General features: G+C 40.3%; 1 protein-coding gene across 1 annotated transcript in view; it reads right to left on the bottom strand.

Moving 5' to 3' along the window:
• The window catches only part of STAG1 (stromal antigen 1), a 2620144-nt gene that overhangs the window by 588434 nt on the left and 2007993 nt on the right, over positions 1–23717 (bottom strand). The window contains exon 23 of the mRNA XM_044070350.1: positions 8589–8690. Coding sequence (XP_043926285.1) covers positions 8589–8690 — 102 coding nt within the window. The remainder of the gene's footprint in view (positions 1–8588; positions 8691–23717) is intronic.

Genomic DNA, 23717 nt, shown 5'->3' with positions numbered 1-23717 from the left:
GCTCTAAAAACAACTATGGCCTGCTTCCAAGATACAAACTGTCCATGAACCTCCAAAGGTATCTATTGTAGCTGCAAGGCAAATCACTATCCCGGGAGCTTCTCTTAGAATAGATGCTGTTAGTAACACAATATTTCAACAGGACTGACAACTGCTACAGTATTTCTCAATGGAAATTCCTCAGAGTCTAGGGGGTTCATGGCCTCCTGCATACTGACTGTATATGTGAAACCACAAAGTGGTGCCAGCGTGCAAATTCCCTACATACCAGTATTCCTCTTCTGCCCTGTATCAGAAATTAACTAGTTTGGTAGATTGGGATACCCATTAAAGTGGAGCCTGAGTCTTTTGCACTTAAAACAGACTCCTCAAACTTTGTCTGGTTAGCCTATGTGAGAGAGCAAGGAACTTCGTCAAAACTCTTTTTACATAAAATCTTGCTGTTATTTTTTTTAATCATCATAACCTGTTAGATAGGGGCAGATTCTTGTTTCAGCACGAGGTGTTCCAGAGAGCTAAACTGCAAAAGTTAGTGAAGGATTGGATGGTATTGTAGATATAATTATCTAATGCAATACTGTAAAAGAGCACTGTAAATTTCACAGGGTTGGTGTGAGGTAGCTTGCAGAGAAGCCAAATTATAAAATCCTGTGTTTTGTGATGAATTTGGCAAACTGTAAAACAGCAATGACACACACACACACACACACACACACACACACACACACACACACACACACACACACACACACACACACACACACACACACACACACACACACACACACTTACTTTGAGATTTGATTTACATACAAACACACAGACACTCCTGGGGAAAGCTGGCACAGGTTCACTAGTGATGGCCCCTTCTGCCCAGACTATAAGGTAGTACCAGTAGTGTTACCAACAACTATTCAACTATTACTTATCAGCTACTATAAGGCCCTTCCAAAAGGGTGACCAATCTTACTGTGTAATGCTACTATTATCCAAATTGTAAGTGTGACCAACAACAAGGCTATTGGAATGGGCTATACAGTATCACCAAATACATATGCAAGTACTCTGAGCTTAAATATCTCTAACAAACTAGAACTAGCCACAATTAAAAGGTTAAACATTTAAAAATACATAATAAAAGAACAAGACAATACTCAATAACTCAACACAGTGACAACAGAGTTCAGAATCACAGGAACTATTTTAACAACACTGCAGGACAGTCTCACATAAATACAGAAAGCATCTGTCTGCTGTCAGATACAGAATAATTTGAAATGGTTCAGTCTAGCTCTAGCTGCTAATTGGACAATGGAAACCTTTATTTTCCTGCGGATGTTTTTTTTTGAACGTTGGTAACATGCAATGTTGATTATACTCAATGCAATTCTTCCACAACCTGACTTAAATACAAAAAAAAAATGCACAACTGCACAAGGAGTTAAAACATACCCAAAGGGGATGATGCATTTTTTGGCATTTAGCTTGAGGCCATGTTTCTGGCACCAGTCATTTGTTTGGGTGAGACCCTCTTGTAGCTTATTCAGAATTGTTTGATTAAGTCAGTAATGCGAGTTCTTTACTTTATTGCAAATTTGTTGGCTTATTTTTGTGGATTATAGTATTGCAGGACTGCTAATGTTGACATTTTACATACTTGGGACTGCTGGAGTGGTTTTCCCAGTGAGAACTGATAGTGCAGTAGTGAATAAAATTACAGTGCTAGCATGTACCAGTTTTTTTCTTTGCAAGTGAATGAGTTTCCATGGGTAGCATGCAAAGTAAACAATGTTTAGGGCTGTGATTAGGTTATTGAAAGCTACCATCCTTGTACCAGTAAGAAACTGTTGTTTACATGCTAACCATACACGTTCATAGCTCTATCGCAGTTCATCTGAATTTCATGAATTCCACCTGTCTCTCTTCCCTGCCTGGATATTTTTGTGTTATGTTGTGGATGTAAAATGTTTCCTCCAGCACCATTAAGATAAACTACAACTATGGCTAGTTTTAGTTTTTATTTTTTTTTTTTTTTATGTAAATTGTTAGCCATTGTTTTAAAATAATAAATATAACTAGGGATAAAGTACTAGTAGTTAATACTAGTTATTTCTTTTTTACTTTTCAGCATGGCTTCTGCATCATGCCAAAATAAAAGGAACGAAAAGAAAAATAGCGGATGAAAGGAGAGCGTTTCAGGAGAAACGGACTGATTACTATTTCTTTGCTGAATCTAATAATAAAGCACTTTGCTTACTATGCAGAGAAGTGGTATCAGTTTTCAAGGACTACATTTTGAAAAGGCATCCTATTCAAATGCACCCAAAATGAAGTGAATTGCAAGGAGTGTGCCGTAGACAAAAAATATTAGATTAAAAAAAAAATCTTACATTCCAACAGCTGTTTTGAAAATCAGCTACTCAACCGGATTCCTTAGTGAAGGCAAGTAATGTTGCAGCAAATGTAATTGCTAAAAAATCCAAGCCATTTGCTGATAGTGAATTTATTAAAGAATGCCACCTTGAAAGTGTAGCAGACAGTCTTGAAAAAAAAATCAGATTTTTCTAAAATGTCTATCACACCAGACAATCGCTAGGCATGTGGAAGATATAGCCAAATATATTGAAAATACTTTGGAATCTCGGTGTGCAACTTTCAAGTTTTACTCCATAGCTTTGGATGACAGCACAAATGTTACAGATACGGCACAACTTGCCATATTTATTCGAGGTGCTGACAATGATTTCAGTATTACTGAAGAACTGGCCTCTCTGGTTCCACTGAAAGATGCCACGAAATCTGTTGATCTGTATAAAGCACTAAAAGCAACATTGGCAAGATTTTCCTTGACCATTGAAAACATGTCTGGCATAGTAACGGACGGTGCTCCAGCTATGGTTGGAAAGAAGGAAGGACTAAACACTGATGGAAGAAGATGCAAAACAGATCAGTAATGCGGGTTTCATGAAGTACCAGTGCATTATACATCAAGAAAATGTGTGCACTGACTTTAAAAATGGAAAATGTTATGAATGTTATTAAAACAATAAATTTTATAACATCCAGAGGATTAAATCACCGTCAGTTTAAAGAGTTTCTGAATACCTTGGAAACTAGCTATGGCGACATTGTGTACTTTACTGCAGTAAGGTGGTTAAGTTGTGGTAAAATGCTGAAACGTTTCTATGATTTGAGAAATGAAATAAAGTGCTTTATGCAGTCAAACGAAAGCCTGTACCCGAATTTGAAAATGGAAACTGGATGGCTGATTTTGCATTCTTAGTAGATCTGAACCTGCACCTCCAAGGTGAAAATCTACTAATAAATGACATGTTTCAAACAGTGACAGCATTTGAAGTGAAACTGAAATTATGGCACTGTCAGGTTAAGAATAACAACATCATTCACTTTGAAACACTGTCTGAACAAAGCCACGTAAATACTGAAAAATGTGCGGCATTAATTAATAATTTATTGTAGGATTTTGAGAGCAGATTTCAAGATTTCAGAAAACACCAACAGCATTTCAGTATATTTGCTACTCCATTCTCAGTTGATATCAACATGCTGCCTGCAAACCTGCAACTGGAATGCATAGAATTGCAGTCAGATATACAACTTAAAGAAAATTTTTTGCAAGTTTCTTTACTGGTCTTTTATATGTTGTACCCGCCTAAAGAAAAATATCAGTCACTTCACAAACTTACCCTGTTCATGACATCTCTGTTGGGGAGTACGTACATTTGCGAGCAATATTTTTTCTTGCATGAAGTATACAAAAAATAAAATCAGAACTAAAATTTCAGATTAGCATCTTGAAAATACTCTTCGCATAGCCACTTCCTCTATCAAAACAGATATATACGCACTGGTATCACAAAGACAGGCTCAGTGTTCACATTAAAAAAGTTATGCTCATAATGTTTGTTTATTGCACAAAAGAACAATCTTGATTTGACAGCCTGAACCTCCTGATATGGACACTTTATGAAAGTGCGACAAGGACTAGGACCAATATGTTTGAAGTCTGCGAAGGTCTGTACCTGGCTGCACTCTTGTGAACAGGTTTCACGAATAAACATTGCCACTACTAATAAAGTCAGTTATTTGTTGAAATTTGTGAAAAGTGAACACTGGAAGACCCTTTTCAAATTTTCAGCAAACATTGGGAAACAACACAAGTTGGAGACGTATGGTGATCTAAGGAAGAAGTACAAAAAAGGTGTTATCTGAAGATGCTATGCCTAACTGGGAGGATCTGTACAAGTAGTCAGCTGAAATGTGCACTCATGCATATTGGAGAGGCACCTGCAAAAAAGCAGGTGTGAGATTACCCTGTGAAATTGGAGTGTGTTGTCACATATTTGTTCTTTGTGGCTCTGTAGTAAGTGGGTGAACCAAAGTTGAACGTGTTCTACCATCTGTCAGCGGAACAAATGCAAAAATACAAATTGTTCATTTTTTTTAAGACGTAAAGATGGACAAAAAATTGTAGGTCTCGTCATTACTGTAAGCTGTGCATCACCAATGATAAACCTTCTTTCATCTTCAGACCAGCCTCACCAAACAGCAGTGCAACAGCAACAAATGTGGCAACAGCTTCATCCGCAGAGTATTCGGCACTTTATCAATGTTGCAGAGTGACGAAAAGCAGAGACTTTTGCTGTGGATTACTTGACAGTGCCAGATGTAATCATATCTTGCATAATTTCAGGGATAGATTCCAAAGAAATTATGTAATGTGCATTTCAAAAAGAGTGCTCAGTTTGATAATACCATTTAAAGATGGCAAATAGAAAACTGTGGGAATTATCCACAAAGTGAAATTGCTTGTTTGGAGTACTGAAGGACACAATTGTAGGTCTCAACATTCCTGCAAGCTGTGCATCACCACTGATGAACTTTCTTTGATCTTCAAACCAGCCTCACCAAATAGGAGTGCAACAGCAACAAATGTGGCAACAGCTTCATCCACAGAGTATTCGGCACTTTATCGATGCTACACAGTGACTAAAAGCAGAGGTTCAATACCCCAGTAATGATGACATACCTACTACAATGGAATTAGAAACAGAAGAATACATCAGCACCTTGGACGACATATGGACATTAAGGCCATGACAGTAGACATGTCATGGACATCTTTAAGAAACCAGCAAAATCAAGAGGTATGATCTCATACAAATGGAAGGGTTCCGTACCGGTTAGTTTATTTGTATAAAAAAAAAATTAAGATGTTAGAGTTAACTGTTAGATTAAGAATTAGATTAGAAAGAGAATTTGAATTTTAGGGCAAACATTAGGTATTTATTACATTTATTGATTGTTCAAATGCACCTACAGTATAGCTAGGGGGTCAACTTTGGTAGCCCGTGACAGCGAAACAGGTAACTATAGGATATATTTTAAATGCGGACACAAGACAATTTCTGTTCACTCAATGCTGCCCCGGCAAGTGAAAAGAATGGACACCCCTGTTCTAAAATGATGTCAACATCACATTTATTACACCATTCTAACATAGCTATCCTTCTAGTAATGTTTTTCATAGTATTAACATTCACAGAAAGAATTCTTAAATTATTCCCTTCTCTAATTCTCTGTTTGGGAGATATCATCCTATACTAGTATCTTATGAGAAAGGTTTCATCCATTTCATTTTTTCTTTTCCTTTATATAAATAACTTTAAATTTTCTTTTTCTGTCTTTAACTCTTCTATTAATAGAATTCTTTCTTCCTCCTCTTAACATTTTCCAGCTTATATCTTCTTTATCACTAACTTCTGATTCTATCCAAGTCTTCTTCATCTTTTTCATTATCGTCTATTTCTAGCTCATCTTCAATATTTTCATTCTTTCTTTTCACTCTGATCCGTATTACTTAAGTCATCTCTTTCTTTACAAGTCATCCATAAAAATCCCCTTTCTTATATTACATTCAAATGCACATTTTATTGCTTCGTGTCCTATTTTACCACATATATAGCATTTCCTATCATAACTATTAATTAAATGTCCCCCCTTTTCCACAAAAATTACATGGTTTTGGTTGTCCCCAATATTTCACAACACCCTTGTTGCCACCCACATTTGAAACACTTGGAATGCATGCAATTTTATTCATTTGCATTTTCAAAATAATATTACAATTCCATGACTCAGTCCATAAAACCCTGTGGTCACAGGTTTTTGACACATCTACTACTTCTTTACATATATTTTTAAATATTCTTTTAAAGTCTCTCTTTCCACTTCCATTCAAAACTGTATACGAATTTTCTTTTTAGTTTGTCAGAAAGATGCTTTTATGTTCATTCTAAAGATTATCAGTCTGTTTTTTTTCATATTCACACAAATTTCTCCATAGCTTGTACAGTCTCAAAAAAAGGGTCATAGGATGTTTCTTGTTAATTAAAATAAATGCTCTTACCCCTTGTGCTTTTGTCCCCAAAGGTAAAATTATATTGTCCTACACCTCTGTTTAATTCCTTGTCCATTTTACTCTGTGTTCTTACTACACATCATCTTTTCATGTCCTCTTCATTCTTTGTTTCCCCGCTCCTTCTTGAGAAGCCGCCAATGTCTCTACCCATGACTTCTTTTTCTTACTGCTTCCTTCCAGCATATCTTCTTCAAATCCTTCATTTATTTTCTACATAATATCTCCCTATGAAACCCTCTTGCTCTGTTTCACTTTGATTAAGTCATGTAATATATCATCCTGCAAACCCTCCTGACTGGAGGGTTGCAATTACACAATCTTCCACAACGGTCTCTTGGATTTGTTAAAATAACTTCTTTTGAAATACCTCTTTTGAATGCTCCATCTTCACACTACACACACCCTTCAAGCTGACATTTGCCTCGGCTCCCTTCTTCACTGTCCTCGCAGCCACCTCTGGGCTAGGAACAGGATGTGCACACACATTCTCATTCCAAAATCAAAAGTAAGTACCAATCGTACCAGTAGGGGAATTTTCATGATGCCCTGGCCAATTTTCCCCTAGTAGTATAACACATTGGGTCTCCCTTGAAAAGAGGCTACTAGCCTAGTGGGACTAACCCAGTAAACAAAGGATAAATAAATTATACCTTTGGAAAGAATAACAGCCAATATGACAGCAGTTGGAACCTGGATATTAGTTTTAATATAGACAACACTTAACCCCCCCCCCAAAGAAACTATCAGTGGACTCTCATAAGGTGTACTAAAGAGCAACAAGTTTTTTTGGTAATGCATGGATTTATGATGACTTTACCAAGAATTCAAACTGCTAACTGAACAGTGTCTCCTAACACCATATTCATTCAAAAAATGTCTAGCAATCAGATAAAGTACAACTTCAATTTACTTAAATGGCTATACCACACTTATGGCAGGAGTGGAAATGCCTAGATAGCAAGAAAGGTAAGTAAACAAATAAATGAAAGAAAAGGAAAAAAAACTAGAATATGTCTAGTAGGTGAGAAGAATGAAAAGCAAGTTCAAAATAATATTCAAGTGGAAGGCAAAAATGCATATAATTCATCTGTTTAGAAGAGAACAATCTCTAACTACCACTCAACAAAATGTGCTTATCTGGTATCTCATTCAGAGCATCAGCATTTCTTTCTAAATGCAGAATATAGTAATTTATAATATAAACCCACCCACATCTATCAATGCAGAATGACCACTGCTTATTCTGCACAGTATGTTTCTTTTTTTGCTTCTCCCATCTAGCTGTAGCCATTTTACCTGTAAATGACAAGCATTTACTAGAAGTAAGCAGTTATCTATGGTCGGTGTTAATTTCTTGTTGCTCTCTACCTGACATCCATTCAGATGTCGTTCAAAGACAATCTGCTAGCGGTTCCCCCACACTTATGGTAGGAACATAACCGATCTCCACCATGAACTGTAACAATAGCAAAGAATCTCCTAACTTCCCATCGGAAAGGTAAGCCAGTAAAATGCTACAAATTAACAAGTCCCTCAGCAGATTTTATCTATCCCTCCCTGCAACTTCTCAAACTCCAGCAAACCATGATGCATTTCTCCAACCCACATTCAGCAAAAACAATTCCTATAATCACTCAGCTTGGATACTAACATCTCTGACCTCATTTTCATAATTTCTAATGGCATTTTTTATTTTACAAATGAAACATCCTGATGGCCTCTGCTTGTCAACAGCTAACATACTGGGTCTTGAAACTCCCAGGTTCCCCAAGCCACAATGACATGAGTGACATGACTCTGCCTTCCATCAGAGTAAGTCAACAGAACCCTTCAACCACTGTTCTTGCACCAGCTTTCCAACATCAGGAAATGACCCCCTTTCAAGAAAGAAGAGGGACTGCCCCAGTGTATTGGCTGTGTTTCCCAGCCTGTATATATACCACCTCAATTTTCTTCCTGAATACAGATCATGGGATTAGTACAACTCACTTAAGAGAAAATAAAATGAACAGATTACCAACTGAGCAACATATTTTTTCACTTAAAAATCAGCCTCACAGAAAAACACATATGTTGATTTTTTTTTATAGAAAAGTCGTACCTCATTCAATGTTATACAAAGAAAGGCAACACAACTGTTCCTCACCTGCTGTAAACTGAGAATAAGGGTCTTTGCACACTGGATCTTGTCAATCTGTCTTGTTTTACTCAAAGTCTCTTTGATGATATCACCATAATCATTGTAATACTAGAAAAGAAAAAACAAGTTTGAATTTACAACTTTGAGCATATTGTGCATAATTTCCTAATCCATCAAGGTTCTCCCATCTATACTCTTATCAACTGTACATATATATCTTTATATTGTTCTACAAATTATGTTACCTACGAATGATGTTTACAAAGCTTATGCTGATGCATTACCTTGGAATAATTTTTCTCTTGTGACTGCCATTTGGCCTAGTGTGTGGCTAAAGAGAGTCTTGAACCAGTCTACTCACCTGGTTAACAGAAAATAAACAAAGCATTACAGATACCATTAAACAAATTAAATTATACAACGACCCCCAATTAATATTCCAAAACGTGCACATTGGTCAGCGTGCATGATGTAAATCAGAGTTATAGTAATGGAAAAAGGTCCGGTCGTCCGGACTTTTTCCATTAGTATAACGCTTTTTTTTACAGCATCGGAGAATGCAAGATCTCCATTGCTGTTTAGACACTGTCTCGCTATGTTAAAAGAGTTTAACATAGCGAGACAGCTTTAAAAAAAGTAACTCAGATCTTCCTGTCTCCGTTGCTTTTTTTAAAGGTGTCTCGATATGTTAAATGGGTTTAACATAACGAGACAGCTGTAAAAAAGCAACGGAGATTCTCCGTTGCTTTTTAAAAGCTGTCTCGCTATGTTAAACTCCTTTAACATAGCGAGACACTTTGTAAAAAGCAAAGGACATCTTGCTTTCTCCGTTGCTATTTTCAAATCTGTCTAGCTATGTTAAATGGGTTTAACATAGCGAGACAGCTTTAAAAAAGCAACGGAGATTCTCCGGTACTTTTTTTAAAGCTGTCTCGCTATGTTAAACTCTTTTAACAAAGCAAGACAGTTTGTAAAAAGCAACGTAGATCTTGCTTTCTCCGTTGCTTTTGCCCACAGCTCTAATGTACTGCGTAAGCTTACGCATGTGCAGTACATCAGAAGTGCCGCAGAATACCAGACAGCTGCGAAAGGGCAGCAAGGAGGCATTATACAATGCCATTATTTAAGAAAAATAATAATGTTTTTTCTTAAATAATGTCATTGTATAATAGCAATAACCCACTTCTGGGTGTGGGTAATGCTGGATTTATCCACGGTTGTCTTTGTTTGGCCACTCGGGCTTCGCCCTCGTGACCAAACCACACCAACCATGGGCAAATCCAGCATTACCCACACCCAGGCATGGGTTATTGCTATACTATAAAACACTGTATGAGAAAACATCTTGAAAGGCCTGTAACAAAGCACTGCTCTCATCTCTAGGATAATGATATGCAAACTTCCCTCTACTCGGGACTAAGTGCCTTGGACCGTCCTCCCCAGATAATGCCCCACAACTGGTCACTATGGCCCTGTAAAATTTGATGCAACTGAATCCACCATGTACGATTTCTTTTTCAGACACTGGTGATTACAGTGTGTTGACATTGGCTGGTAAAGGATGGACAACTGTGCTGCAAGCAGAAACTATAAAATTCTCATGTGAAAGCTGGCCAAGGGAACAAGTGTTACAAATGCTGCCATGGATCCCAGTGCCTAAAGAACTAACTGCGCTGGCACCTTGGTGCTGCTGTTTATCTTAATGACTTGAAAATGAACTGCCTCCAATCTTGATGGGGGAAGACAGGCTACTGGGGTCTTTATGTTTAAAGAAGTCCCTATGAAATCTAAAGTTTTTGTTGGTTCTAGATGAGATTTTTCAAAATTTATGGTTATTCTCAGGTAACAGCATGTCGTCCAAATATGGAAACACCCAGAATCCTTGCAGTCTTAAGTGAACTGCTACTACTGCCATGCACTTGGTGAACACTCTATGGGATGTGGTGAGGCCAAAGGGCACTACTCTAAATTGATAATGAACGGCTCTCAGCTGGAAGTATAAAAACCTTCTGGATCGCCTGTTCATCTTTAAGCAATAGTACGCATTCTGAAAGTCTATCGAGCACATACAGTCATCCTGTCACAAAAAGGGAAGAATGGACTGAACCGTGACCATCCAGAATTTGGTTGGCTGAACTGACTTGTTTAGATTGCTGAGCTCTAAAACTGGTCTCCAGTCTCCTGACCTTTTTTGGTACTAAAAAGGACCATGAGTAAATTCCAGATTCTGTCTGCATTGGTGGGATCTCTTGGGTGATTCTTTCTAGCAGCTTTTGTATTTGTAGTGCTGCTTGTTTCCTTTGACTAGGTGGAAGTCTGGGATTTTTTTGCAAGTGGCTAGAGAAAGGGAAAATGATATAAAATAGCCTATGGATATTATCCTCTGCACCCATGCATCTTGTGTTATCTGCTGCCAGGCTCTCTGATGCAGGGTACAATAACCCCTGACTGCCTCCACAGGAAAACAATTGGGGCTCCTTTCAGGAGTGCTACAAAGGTTTACCAAAGGAGGAATCTCTGTACTCTTGGTTTTGTGGGCCACCTCCACCATGGGGGCGGCATCTTCATTTAGAGTTCCCTTCTCTGCCTCTGGGGGAACTACCACCATATGTGTGTCCTGAAAATACCTTTGCGACTTCTTGAACTAAATTTTTCCACTTCTGCATTGATTCCTAGAAAAGCATCTTTGCAGAGTGGAAAACTGCATGCCCACAGCAGAAAGGGTTTTCCCATCCTTATCACACCTGGTCAATGTGTCTCTAACTTTATGGCCAAACAAGGATGTGCTGTCAAAGGGAGCACTGATGAACAAAGACTTGGAGGGCTCGCAAAATCACAGAAGCGCATCCAAGCGTGTCTCCTTATGGCAATGCCAAAACCTGCTTTGGTCATTTCTTTGGCTGTTTGTGAAATGTGCCTCATGAAAGAGTTAGAAATGGAGGTAAGGGTGGCCAACTGAGAGATAAGACTCTCGAACCTCTTAAGAAACTAATCCTGAGAATGTATCTAATAGTCCGAGACTCCTTGTTGGTAGGATGGATAGAGGAACTTTCTTCCGGTAGTTTCTTTTTTGTGGCAGCCACGGTATCCAAAGGCAAACCTTTCATCCAGAATGGCTTATCTTCAGAGGCATTGATAATTTTATCCGGTCTATGGGGAATTGGCTCAATACTGTCAGGGGCCTTCTATGCCCACTGAGAGATCAACTCAGTGAGTTCATCGGTGGGTAGTTACCCACAAAGTAGATGGACAGGTACCAAATGTCTCCAGGTAGATGGACTCCTCACATGAAGGATTAATGGGCTTCCAACTACCTCTCTGATGAAGAATTTCCAGGCTGTCTCCAAAGAAGACATTATGAGGAGGTGACTTTGGGGATTTTCACTTTCCTTGAAATCCGTATCCTCAGTGACAGATTCCTCAGGGGAATCCAAGTGCACTTTTTCTTCCTACAGACCTCCTGAGTGGGGTGGTCTGGGGAGGTATCAGAAGAAGGGCCAAGCCTGCTGGGAAGCCTGAGACATTGGTACTTGCTGTCCCAGAGGAGGAAGTGGCTTAGATTCTGGTTGAAGATGTGATGAGGTAGGTTGATCAGAGAGGGAGGGAACTGACTAACTGAAGGAGACAAGGCCCTCTCCATAGCCTCGAAAGCTGATCAACCCACAGAAGAAAGGGATCCTGGATCCAAGAGAATCGAACTTAGTACCATAGTCCCTCTCCACCCCAGGGAGATCCCCCTGAGGCAGAAGCTGGAGCTGAGCTGATCCATGCCGAAGCTCAGAGGCGCAGAGAAGACTCTGAAACAAAATTAGCTGACTCGAGCCCCTTGGAACAGACAGGACAGATATGGCTCCAAGAAGTCTCTGGTTCTGAGTGAGCCAGAGAACTCGGAGCAACCGCCGGGACTGAAGATTAGGGTAACTTGGGACATGATGCAGTCGGTACTGGACAGCTCAGAACTGATTTCTCTAAAGCTTCCGACGAAGTTAGAGGAGGAAAAAGAAGGGGAGCTGCAGACTGAAGTCCCTGACCTGAAGGGGCAGGGAATGAGGTGGTCCCTTTCACACCTTGTGCCCAGAGGATCTTTCTCACCAATCTCTCCACATTGTCTTCAGTAAGACTTCTGGAAGAACGGGTGGACATGACAGGAGACTTCGGTCTTTCCAAAAAAGGAGAAGTGAGCCTGTCTGGAAAGGGGACTACAGAAGGAGAATATTTAGCTCTTGGAATTGGAAGAAATTCCTGAGCCAGTACCAAAGGACTCTATCATGATCCTTCGAAGTCGAAGATAAGGCCAGATCCTAAGTCTTGGGTGCAGTAGTCCAAGGTTTGAACGAATGTGTCAGATCCGAATGTTTGGGCAATTTTGCTTTTTGTTCTGTGGGAGCAGAAGGAACGGATGCCTTTGCTTTCTTTGTGCTTGGACCCGATGGGGAAGTTGGAGCTGAACAGCTTCTCTTCTCTTTCTGAAACTTTAGAGGAAGAAAAAGCAGGACTAGAAATGCCCGATTTGCATAAGGATTTTCCTTTAGATGAGGAGGTTGTTCCAGATATGACCTCTTCAAAAGAAGAGGGAAGTAGTCCTTTCATAATCAATTTATTTTTGCGCACTCCACAAGCACCTGATGACTAAAGGAGTAAAGTATAGTTGTGTACACTTACCATAAATGTAGATGTTCGAGTGTTCACTGCTGCAGTCATTACATTTGGGTTATCTGCTTGCAGGTAGCCCTCAGTCGGCCTGATTAACAAAGTCTTGGTTCCTGCATCGATTGCTGTCCCTTCTTCCATGACGTCAGATCATCAGGGTTATAAAACATGCAGCCGACGCCATTACATCAGTTTTTCTTGCCCCAGATGTCAGGTGCCCCCCTAATGGGAAGCAATTAAATATAAAAGCACAAAGATATACCTCCAACAAAAAAGCAAGTACACCAAAAAGGCTTTTAAGTACAGTAAAGCAAAATAGAGGTATAGCCAAAAGAAGTTAGGGGGCTGGCGGGAGGGTAACCAGGACTGCAACAGAGAATACACTTGAACATCTACATTTATGGTAAGTGTATACAACTGTACTATGTTCTTCGTGTTTCACTGTTGTAGTCATTACATTTGGGAAGATTCCCAAAGCTATGGCTGGGAGGAGGAATTTAAATAGAATTAGGGCCAGCTATAGGACCGTGCAAGACTGCAGTGGCAAAGCCAGCTCTAGATTTAGAGAAAATTGGCAAATGATAATGCTTGGTGAAAGTATGTACAGAACTCCAGGTAGCGGCTTCTAAGATGTCCCTGGAAGGGATGCCTCTAAGAAAGGCTGTAGAGGTAGATGCAGCCCTGGTGGAGTGAGGTCTGATCCCCTGGGGGATAGGATTTCCATGGTGCTTATAGCAGAAATGAATGGAATGGCTTATCCATTTAGAAATGGTTTGCTTTGAAATTGCCTTCCCCTCTGACCCTGCAGCAAATGCCACCAGCAGCAGTTCAGATTTCCTTTGAGGTTTAGTCCTGTCCAAATAGAATCTAAGTTGTCTGTGCACATCTAAGGAATGCAATATCCATTCCCCTTTATTCCATGGATTGGGAAAGAACGTTGGCAAATGAATGGACTGATTAAGAGCCACACTGGATACCACCTTGGGCATGAAGGACGGATTGGTTCTGAGAGACACCCTGTCCACATGAAAGATGATGAAAGGCTCTACTGCCATAAGGGCCTGTAATTCAGATACCCTTGTAGCTGAAGTGATTGCTAAAAGGAAAGCTGTTTTCCAAGAAAGAAATTTTAAGTCTGCAGTAGCAGCTGGCTCGAAAGGAGGTAGAGTAAGTTTCTCCAAGACAAAGTTAAGGTCCCAGGCTGGGGTTGGAGCTCTCCTGGGTGGTCTCAAATTTTTGGCCCCTCTAAGGGAATGCTTGAGCAGTGGATGAGAGAAGAGGGGAGGTTCTGTGTTATAATGAGCTGAAATGGCTGAGGCGTGGATTTTAATGGAGGAAAAAGACAGGCCCTTGTGAAGCATCTCAGTTAAGTATCGTAAAATCTGAGGTAAATTGGGCTCATCCCTTGAGATTGGTTCCAGGCACAGAATTTTTTCCATTTTGCAGCATAATATTTTCTAGTACTAGGCCTCCTTGCCTCTAAAATGATATCCATCACAGGTTTGCTGAGGGATGGTAAAGGAGAGATTAAGTAATTAGTCAGGCTGCAAGGTTCTGTGTTGGAAGCTGAGGGTGCAGAATCTGGTTCTCCTGCTGAGACAGATGGGAAGGAGTCTGAGGCAGGTGCCATGGAGATAACAGTGACATACTGCGCAGGAAGGGGTACCAGTGGTGGCGTGGTCAGTCTGGAGCAATCAAAATCATCCTTGGTTTGTCCTATTTGAATTTTAGTAGTACTTTGGAGAGCAGAGGCAGAGGGGGGAAGGCACAGACGGATAGGTTTTTCCAGATGAAGGACAGAGCATCCACTTTCCAGGCTTGTTTGTGGGGAGTCCTTTTGCAAAATTTGTCCAACTGGTAGTTCTGGGGAGAGGCAAACAGGTCTATATCTGGGCTCCCTCATTTGCTTATCAACATGTTGAAAATCCTTGGTTCCAGTTTCCACTCGTGTAGGTCCATGAGGTTTCTGCTTAGTCCGTCTGCCAGTGTATTTAATTTTCCTGGCAGGAATTGAGCTTGTAGGTGCATTTGGTAGTTCAAGGCTGTGTTCCACAATGCCATGGCTAGTCAGCAGAGGGGGTAAGAATGTGTACCCCCCCCCCCGCTTGTTTATGTACCACATAACAGTGGTGGTGTCCGTCTTTACCATTAGTTGTCCTGGAAGAATATGGTCCTTGAGAAGGCTGTCAGAGCATTCTGTACAGCTAACATTTCTTTTTGATTGATATGCAGGTGCATTTCACTTGGGTTCCTTTTGCCCTGAATGCACTTCTCTGCAAAGTGAGCCTCCCGTGCATAGTCTGATGCGTCTGTTGTTAGGGTTTGGGCGGCAGGGGGTGGTGTGAAAGGTAGTCACTTGTTTTGGTAGCAGGCCTCTGCCCACCAAAGGAACTCTAGGCGTAGGCAAGGTATGATGGGAATCATTGTTTCCAGGTCTTGAGAATGTTGACACCATAGGCGTTTTAGATACCACTGTAGTTTCCTCATATGCAGTCTTACATATGGAATTAGAAGAATGCAGGAGGCCATGAACCCCAAGGCTTGCAGTATTTGTCTTGCAGATAGCAGGTTTTTTGTAGCCACTTGTTTGAAGTACGTTGTCAAATGAATTTGTTTCTCTGGCGTGAGGTAAGCCATCTGGGAAGTTGTTGACGGGGTACCAGGTGTGATTTATTTTCGTTGATGGTGTACCCCAGACAAGTTAATACCCTTTGTGCAAAAGCCAGATGATTCAAAAGTATGTCCTGGCTTTCTGCCTGAATTAGACAATCGTCCAGGTATGGGTATATTTGAATATTTCTTTGCCTGCAAAATGCAATAACTGGAGCTAAGCACTTTGTGAATACCCTGGGTGCAGTAGATAAGCCAAAGGGTAGTGCAGAGAACTGATAGTGCGTGTAGCCTGCTTTGAAGCGTAGGTATCTTCTGCAAGATTCCCTGATTGGGATGTGCAGGTATGCTTCTTTTAAATCTAGTGTTGCCAACCAGGCATCTTTGCAAAACAAAACGGTCCTGGATGAAGAGCCTTATAAGACCAAAACTTAGAATCAATATAAAACAAACAAGGCTCACCACAGCGAACTATGTACCAAAGTTTTAATAGTAAAAATAAAAACAGACTGCAGTTACAGTAAGCACTTTCACGTACAATATACGTTTCATCAGACTTCAACACTGCCATAGATATTAGTTCCATTTTAAATGCCCCATCAAATCAGCCTCATCCAATCATCAAAAAGACTTAATGATGATATCATAATGAACAATTAAGTAATTACATAAAGTTTTCCTTCAAAAACACATCTAAAAGACTATGCTAAAATATGCTGCCTATATATATATATATATATATATATATATATATATATATATATATATTTATATATATATATATATATATATATATATATATATACATATATATATATATATATATATATATATATATATATATATATACATATATATATACATATATATATATATATATATATATACACACACACACATATATATATATATATATATATATATATATATATATATATATATATATATATATATTAAAATACATGGTAAATAGTGTATAAACATTTAATGGGTGTTAAACAGATGTGCACAATAAATATTATAACCTATTAAAATGAGATAAAAACTATGTTATTGTATATGAATTAATATATGCTTAGACATAAATTAATGAATATAAGGGCATGCTGCTAAGAATGGTTTCAAGGTCACCTTTTCATCTTTGCCTAGCATAGGAAGTAATTGGTGATGAGTCAACATCTTGATTTTTGGAATCTCAAAAAAGGTGCTTAGAGTAGACGGGTCCAGGATAGGACGCCATGAATTGTCTTTATTGGATACCAGGAAAAGTCTTGAGTAGAAACCTTGTCCCTTTTTCCTCTTCTGGTACATGTTGAATAGCCCCCATGCTTAAGAGAGAAAGTACTTGTTTTTGGGCCTCTGCCCACGGATTTGGGGGGTAGGTCCAGCCACCCGCTTAGTGTTGGCAACAAGTGGAAGTGAAATCTGTATCCCTGGGACACTATATTTAAAACGCATTTGTCTTGGGTAATGAGTTCCCAATTCTTTGCATGAAGAGCAATCTTTCCCCCCAAAGGGGTAGTCAGTTGATAAGTGCTTGGTATTTTTAAAAGGAAGTCATTGAGACAGTTTACGATGGGGGGGTGGGTCTTATTATTCCCAGATTTGGAAGTGGAGGCCCCCCACTGTTTAGTTCTGTAAGTCCCCTGGGACAGAAACCCAGCGTTTTTGCTGCGTCTGGGTTTGGCTTGAGAAGATCTGGAAGGGGCTGGATGGACCAATTCTTAGAGGGCCAGTGCCTACTAAATCTAGGAGACTGGACTTGTAAAAAATCTTTATCAGTTTGCACAGATTTAGCTTTATCTTCCATCTTTTCAAGAACTTCCTCAGCCTTGTTGCCAAACAGGCGGTCCTGATTTAAAGAGCATCCAACAATTTAGCTTTAACATGATCAGGCAAAGATTACTCTTTAAGTCAAACATGCCTTCTGAGCACAGACTCAGTAACAGCATCCCTGCAAGAGGCCTCTAATGAATCAAAACCGCATTGCAAAGTATGTTTTCCAAGTTGCTCTGCAGAGTGCATTAAATCCTGTAATTCTTTATTTTCCACACAGTCAGGAATCAACATCATTTTCTGCTTAAGCAGTCCAATAACATGTTGCTGATACTTTAACATATGAAACTGGCATTTTAAAGCCCTAATGGCCAAGTTTGCAGAAGTGTAAACCTTCTTACCCCATCTATCCAGCGCCCTGGAGTCTATCAGAAGGGGTAAGAATTTTAGCAGGAGAAGCCTTAATGCCCTTGGGCCCCTGTGAAATAGTCTCTGGATCTGCAATAGGAATTTTAAAAAGGAACATGTGGGACTCAGGGACCCTGTAGTATCTGTCAGGTTTTCTGGGAGCAGGAGGCAGGGAATCAGGGACCAAACTAGATTCCAAAAAAGCATCATCAACAATGTCTAGTACAGGAGGAATAGCTAAAGGCCTATGCTGAGGGTAAGAGAAGAAAATCCCTAAGCCTCTTTTTTGAATCAGAAAAAATCCTGGCTTTCCCAGCGGAAATGCTAACTTAGAGTATGTAAGGTTTCCCCAAAAGAAAAATCCTCAGGAAGGGAAGCAGAGGGAATGGAGTCCTCTGCATCAGTATCTTCATAAGTAGATAAGGACAAATCCAAAGAATCAGAAAAAACAGAATCCTGATCAGAAGATTCATAATCAACTTCAGTCCTAGGCCTCTTGGGGGGGGGGGGGGTTGGCTACCCCTGATTAGCGTTACTAGATCTTCAGCCATTCTTATCATTTGTTTTTTAGGCATAGACGCCTGAGCATGTGGCCTGGGCATCAGTTTTTTTAAGGCATGGATTGAGATTTAGGCCTAAGTAAAGAAGGAGGCGTCAGTTTAATATGCAAGTCTGTAGGCCTGAATACACCCCTCAGATGTCGGTGCCTGCACAGCGGCTCCGGACCCATCCAAGGTAGAGACATCCGCGGGTTCCATAGATGAAGCATCTTGCGGCAATCCGGACTCCGAATGGGTCTCAGTAGAGGCCTGCGAATCAGAAGGTATCAGGGGCTATGAATGCGCCTCACTGAGTACCGGCGAACTGGCGACTGGCTTAGGAGAAGCGTCGTCGGCAGTTTTGGACCCCGGCGGCCTGTATCTGTCTTTATCTTTGCGTTTTTTCAAAATCCCGGTAGTCGGATGGCTAACCGACATTTCTGGATAATTAAACCAAGAACCGAAATATTTAGAGGCGAAAATATACAGACGGCGGATAGTGTGCTGATTAAATAAAGCACAAAACCGACAGCAAGGTACGTTGTGGTCAGGGCCTAGGCAAGCAATACAGTACGAATGAAAATCTTTATGAGGTATTTGCTTTCCACAAGTAATGAAATTATTAACTTTTACTGACATCAGAAAGGAACAAGAAAAAGTTTCCCCAACAGGGTACTTAGCTTTAGTTGAAGACTTCGGTTCTGAAACTCGAAAACGAAAATTTCAGGAGTCTGCCGACTGGCACTTGCGAACTGCTTCTGCTTCGGGCACTCCACGGCAAGAAAGGTTGATGTAATGGCATCGGCTGCATGTTTTATACCCCTGATGACCTGACATCATGGAAGAAGGGACAGCAACGGACGCTGGACCCAAGACTTTGTTAATCAGGCCAACTGAGGGCTACCTGCAAGCAGATAACCCAAATGTAATGACTGCAACAGTGAAACACGAAGATCATCAAATTGAACAGTCCTCCTGAAGATGGAGGGGACCCAAACAATACACTCACAGAGAATGTGCGTGCCACTTTCCCTTAGGAGCACACACACACACACACACACACACACACACACACACACACACACACACACACACACACACACACACACACACACCATGCTCTCTCAACCAACAGCTTACTAGAGGAAAGGTAAGAGAGATAAGAAATTAAATTTTTTTTTTTTAATAATGTAAAGATAGTTGGAGAAGAAAAAGCAATATCTACAATGATATTCAAGAGCTACACCAGGAGCAGAAGAAAGGGGGAAGTGATATTAACGATAGTATCTAAGACTAATTTGTATTAGAAGAGGAAACAGATCAGGGATATTTTTGAAGAGGACAAGTAAAGAAATTTAGAATTAAGGGAAAAAATGACTGAAAACACTTATCTTCTCAAGAGGATATGGCACCATGTCTAATTTGCAAAGCGGCAAACACGATCTGAAGTAATGGAGATAGGATGCAATGTGGGTAAGGGATGAGCTCAAGAAGTTTTTGGTTCCCACGAGATATTATAGTGGTCAAGTCGGTTCCGAAGATCAGAACCGAACCCACAGGTTGAGGGCAGAATGAAAACTAACATCTGATGCACCTTTTAAGTCTAGTGTTGCCAGGAAATGTGAATGACGAAAAACGGATAATAGGTTGTGAAGTGACATCATTTTGAATTTGGGCACTCACAAACAGGTTTAGGAAAGAAAGCTCCACAACTGGTCTCCAAGAATTTTCCTTGTATGGCACTGAGAACATCCTTGAATAAACACCTATCCCTGTTTGGGAAGAAGGAATTGTTTCTATCACTCCTTTGGACAGCATGTGATGAAGAACCGGTGGAAACAAGAGGGTCTGATCTGGAGGATGATGAATCACCCCCCTGGAAAGGAGGAATTTTCTGCCATTCCCTTTGGTTACCTTGATGAATGATTTTCAGAACCCATTTGTATGAAACTATCTTTTGCCAAACAGAAAAATGGGGTCAGTATGGGAAGGGCTCACAAGACCTCAAACCATCACTCAGACTTGTTGGATATTGCCCTTGGTTTCACAGGAGGTTAGAGGCTTCTTTTTTGGTACCCACTTGCCATTTTTCCTTAAAAGTCTGTTTACCTGTATTTTGTTGATACTGTTTAATTGTTTTGCCAAAATTGGATGAGGAAATAAAAATATCCCTTGGAAAAGGAGGGCCAAAAAATCTAAGAGATTTCCTGGATCAGCCTGCCCCTTTCCCTGCACTTTTTGATCACCTCTGTCACAGGGGGGCCAAACACAACCTCTACCAAAGGGAGAATTTACATTAACTGACAGGTTCTGAGAATGCACCCATGCAAGCCTCCTCAAAACAGTACCAGTGGCCATAGGCCTGGAAGAAGTATCAAGAGTTATATGCACACTGCACACAATGAGTACTAACCTGTGTCACAGAAGAAACTAAGTTATTTAAAGCAGATTTTTTATTCCTCATACTTTTACAACTTTCACAACAGCCTAACATACAAGCCTGGCAAATCAAAATTCTGAAAAGCAAAATCACAGAAATATACATTTGGTTCCCTTATCTATAAATAATTTTCCCATCCTTATCAGACAAAGTAGGACTGGAACTAATCAAGTGATTATAAGGAGTGGGATCACTAAAGCTATAGCTGCTGGATCAGGTTTGGGAATAGTGTATAAACATTTAAAATACTGAGGAACTTTATACATCCTATTTGCCTTTTTAGGGACAGATGGCTGGCTACAGGGAACATTTCAGACACTAAAGCAAGCATCCTCTAAAGCAGACAGAAGAGGAGGAATGGGTGTAGGTTCTGGAAAATCCTTCTCTAACAACTCATAGTATTTTTAAGGGACTGAGAAAACTCAGTGTTCTCCCACTGAAAACACTAGCACATTCTAGCAAGTCTCAGAGAAAGAAATCCTTACAGGGAGGATCAAAAACTGAACTCTTCTCAGATGCTGAATCAGATATCTGAGGGGAAAAAAAAAACTATCCGTCCCTGCATATTCTTGCTCAGAATCTTGAATCTCTTCAGGAAAAGAGAAGCCCCTCTTTCTTTTACCAGAAACTACTTTACAAGAAAGATCAATAACCTGAATTAATCCCTGAGCCAGACTCAGCAAACTACTCCTATCCAAAGGAAATTGAGGAACAGTAGATATGTGCTTTTTCTGTTTCTTTATGACAAGAAAAATGTGCCCAACTGTGTTACTAATGGTGGCAGAAGTTTCTCCAGGGATGGGAAAGCATTCTGACAACAGAGAAACCTTCCCTCTTGCCTCTCCCAAGACCAACAAAAGTGTCTCTCTCCCATGCTCAGTAAGGAGACCCCAAAAGCCACAGAGGATATGGTTACCCCCCCGGTCCATAGTGTCTATAAGTGCTGCACCAGAGGGATCCAAGATAAAAGATGAGTGGTCTGAGGTACAACAAATGGCCATAGCAGAGTCATCCACCTGCAACTGAGGCAAACTGCTAACCCGATGTGGTGGCAAAGGCTGTTTGTTATTTTTTTTCTTTCTGTGGCTGGAAGAAGGACCAGCTGAAGGACTGGTACTCTGCTTGACGGTCAAGTCAAAAATGGGGTCTCTTCCCAAAGAAGGCAAACAGCAACTGCTGGTAAAAACTAGCAGTCTACGAAGGTTACTTTTTGACAGAAAAACACAGCAAAAACCACTATAACCCTATGCCTGCCCAACAAAAGTAAAAATAGAACACAATTTCTCCTTAGGAAAAATGTTTTCAGCTGCTTTACACCAATTTAAACAAACAAAAAAAATGAGTGCTCTGTTTAAAAGCATGTTACAGTCTTGAGACAGTCTACAAAAACACAACATTCCTAGCTTTAAAATAATTTGAGAAAAGTATAGATCACATAATTAAGAAAAGAGAAGATTTCTTCCCCAAGGAACTTATCTGCTCAACAAGGGAAAGCACAAGCCAACCATCAATCCTCAAAAGCCTCAAAGAGGCATACTCTTCAGTAGCAGTAATGCTCTCAAGGGCTTTGTGCCCAGTCTTGTCTTTTAGTCAGCTCAGCTTGAGCTGCCTGACAGTATAGGCACATGGAAGATGCACTTAAGCTTTGTATGCTGGCTGGTGGTTATATCCTTGGCAGTTTATAACCCATATGGCTAAAGCTACTGCAGCACTGATCAATATGATGAACATTTTCATTCTTTATGCACCTACAATTACCCAGAGAAGGATTGGGGAGGGGTGACAATACCATACGTTTAACCTCAGACTGCTCCCATAAGTACAACAGTCCCTGCAACAGCCGTGATTCCTCCTGCAAACAGGACACTCCTGCTAAGTTCCTAGGCAGGAAATCATTAATAGAATGCAACCCCTTACTTAACTCCTTGGAGACAGACAAGACAATGAAACCACAGACTCTCCATTCTTCCACCAGCTAGCAGACACCAGGGTCACATTTAAACTAGGACAGCAGTAGCTCAGACAGATGCCCAACCCCACTGCAAGCAGGCCAGCTTTAAACAAGTTTAAAATTACCTACTTACCAAATGTTATAATCTGCTAGGCAAATTGTTACAGTTAATTTCCTGGAATTGAACCTTGACAGCAGTAAACTAGTAGAGGAGTATACAGATGTAATCATTCATTTTTAAATCCTGGAATCTCAGCAGCAAGTTAATTGTGGGAGAGAGCACAGCCTAGTGAGTAACTCAGCACAACAGTAAATGTGCAGAAATATTACATGCCACAGTATAAAGTACAGTTTTGTACCTACCATAAATGTAGATGTTCGAAGATCCACATTGCTGCAGTCCTTACACTTGGGTAGTCCGCTGTCCTCGGTCGGCCCGAATATCAAAGTATAAGGCTGATGTCGGTCAAGGCGCATTTGACTGACATCAGGACGTCAGGGTACAAATGCGCATGACCGACGTCATATCCTCAGTCTTTTCTTGCCCCAGATGTCAGAAGACCCTAAAAAGAAAGGTCACAACCAAAAGACAGCAAACAACCAACCAACCACCCTTGCACTAAAAATATATGTACAATATATACAATATACACCATATTGACAACCCAACCCACACAACCGCCTCTAACTACAGAGGGGAAGGAGGGAGGGTAAATTGGACTGCAGCAATGTGGATCTTCGAACATCTACATTTATGGTAG

Source organism: Protopterus annectens, chromosome 4.part1 (genome assembly GCF_019279795.1).
Source record: "Protopterus annectens isolate FY-2018-M chromosome 4.part1, PAN1.0, whole genome shotgun sequence".
NCBI classification, from domain to species: Eukaryota; Metazoa; Chordata; order Ceratodontiformes; family Protopteridae; genus Protopterus; species Protopterus annectens.
This window is presented reverse-complemented; position numbering and strand designations above follow the sequence as displayed.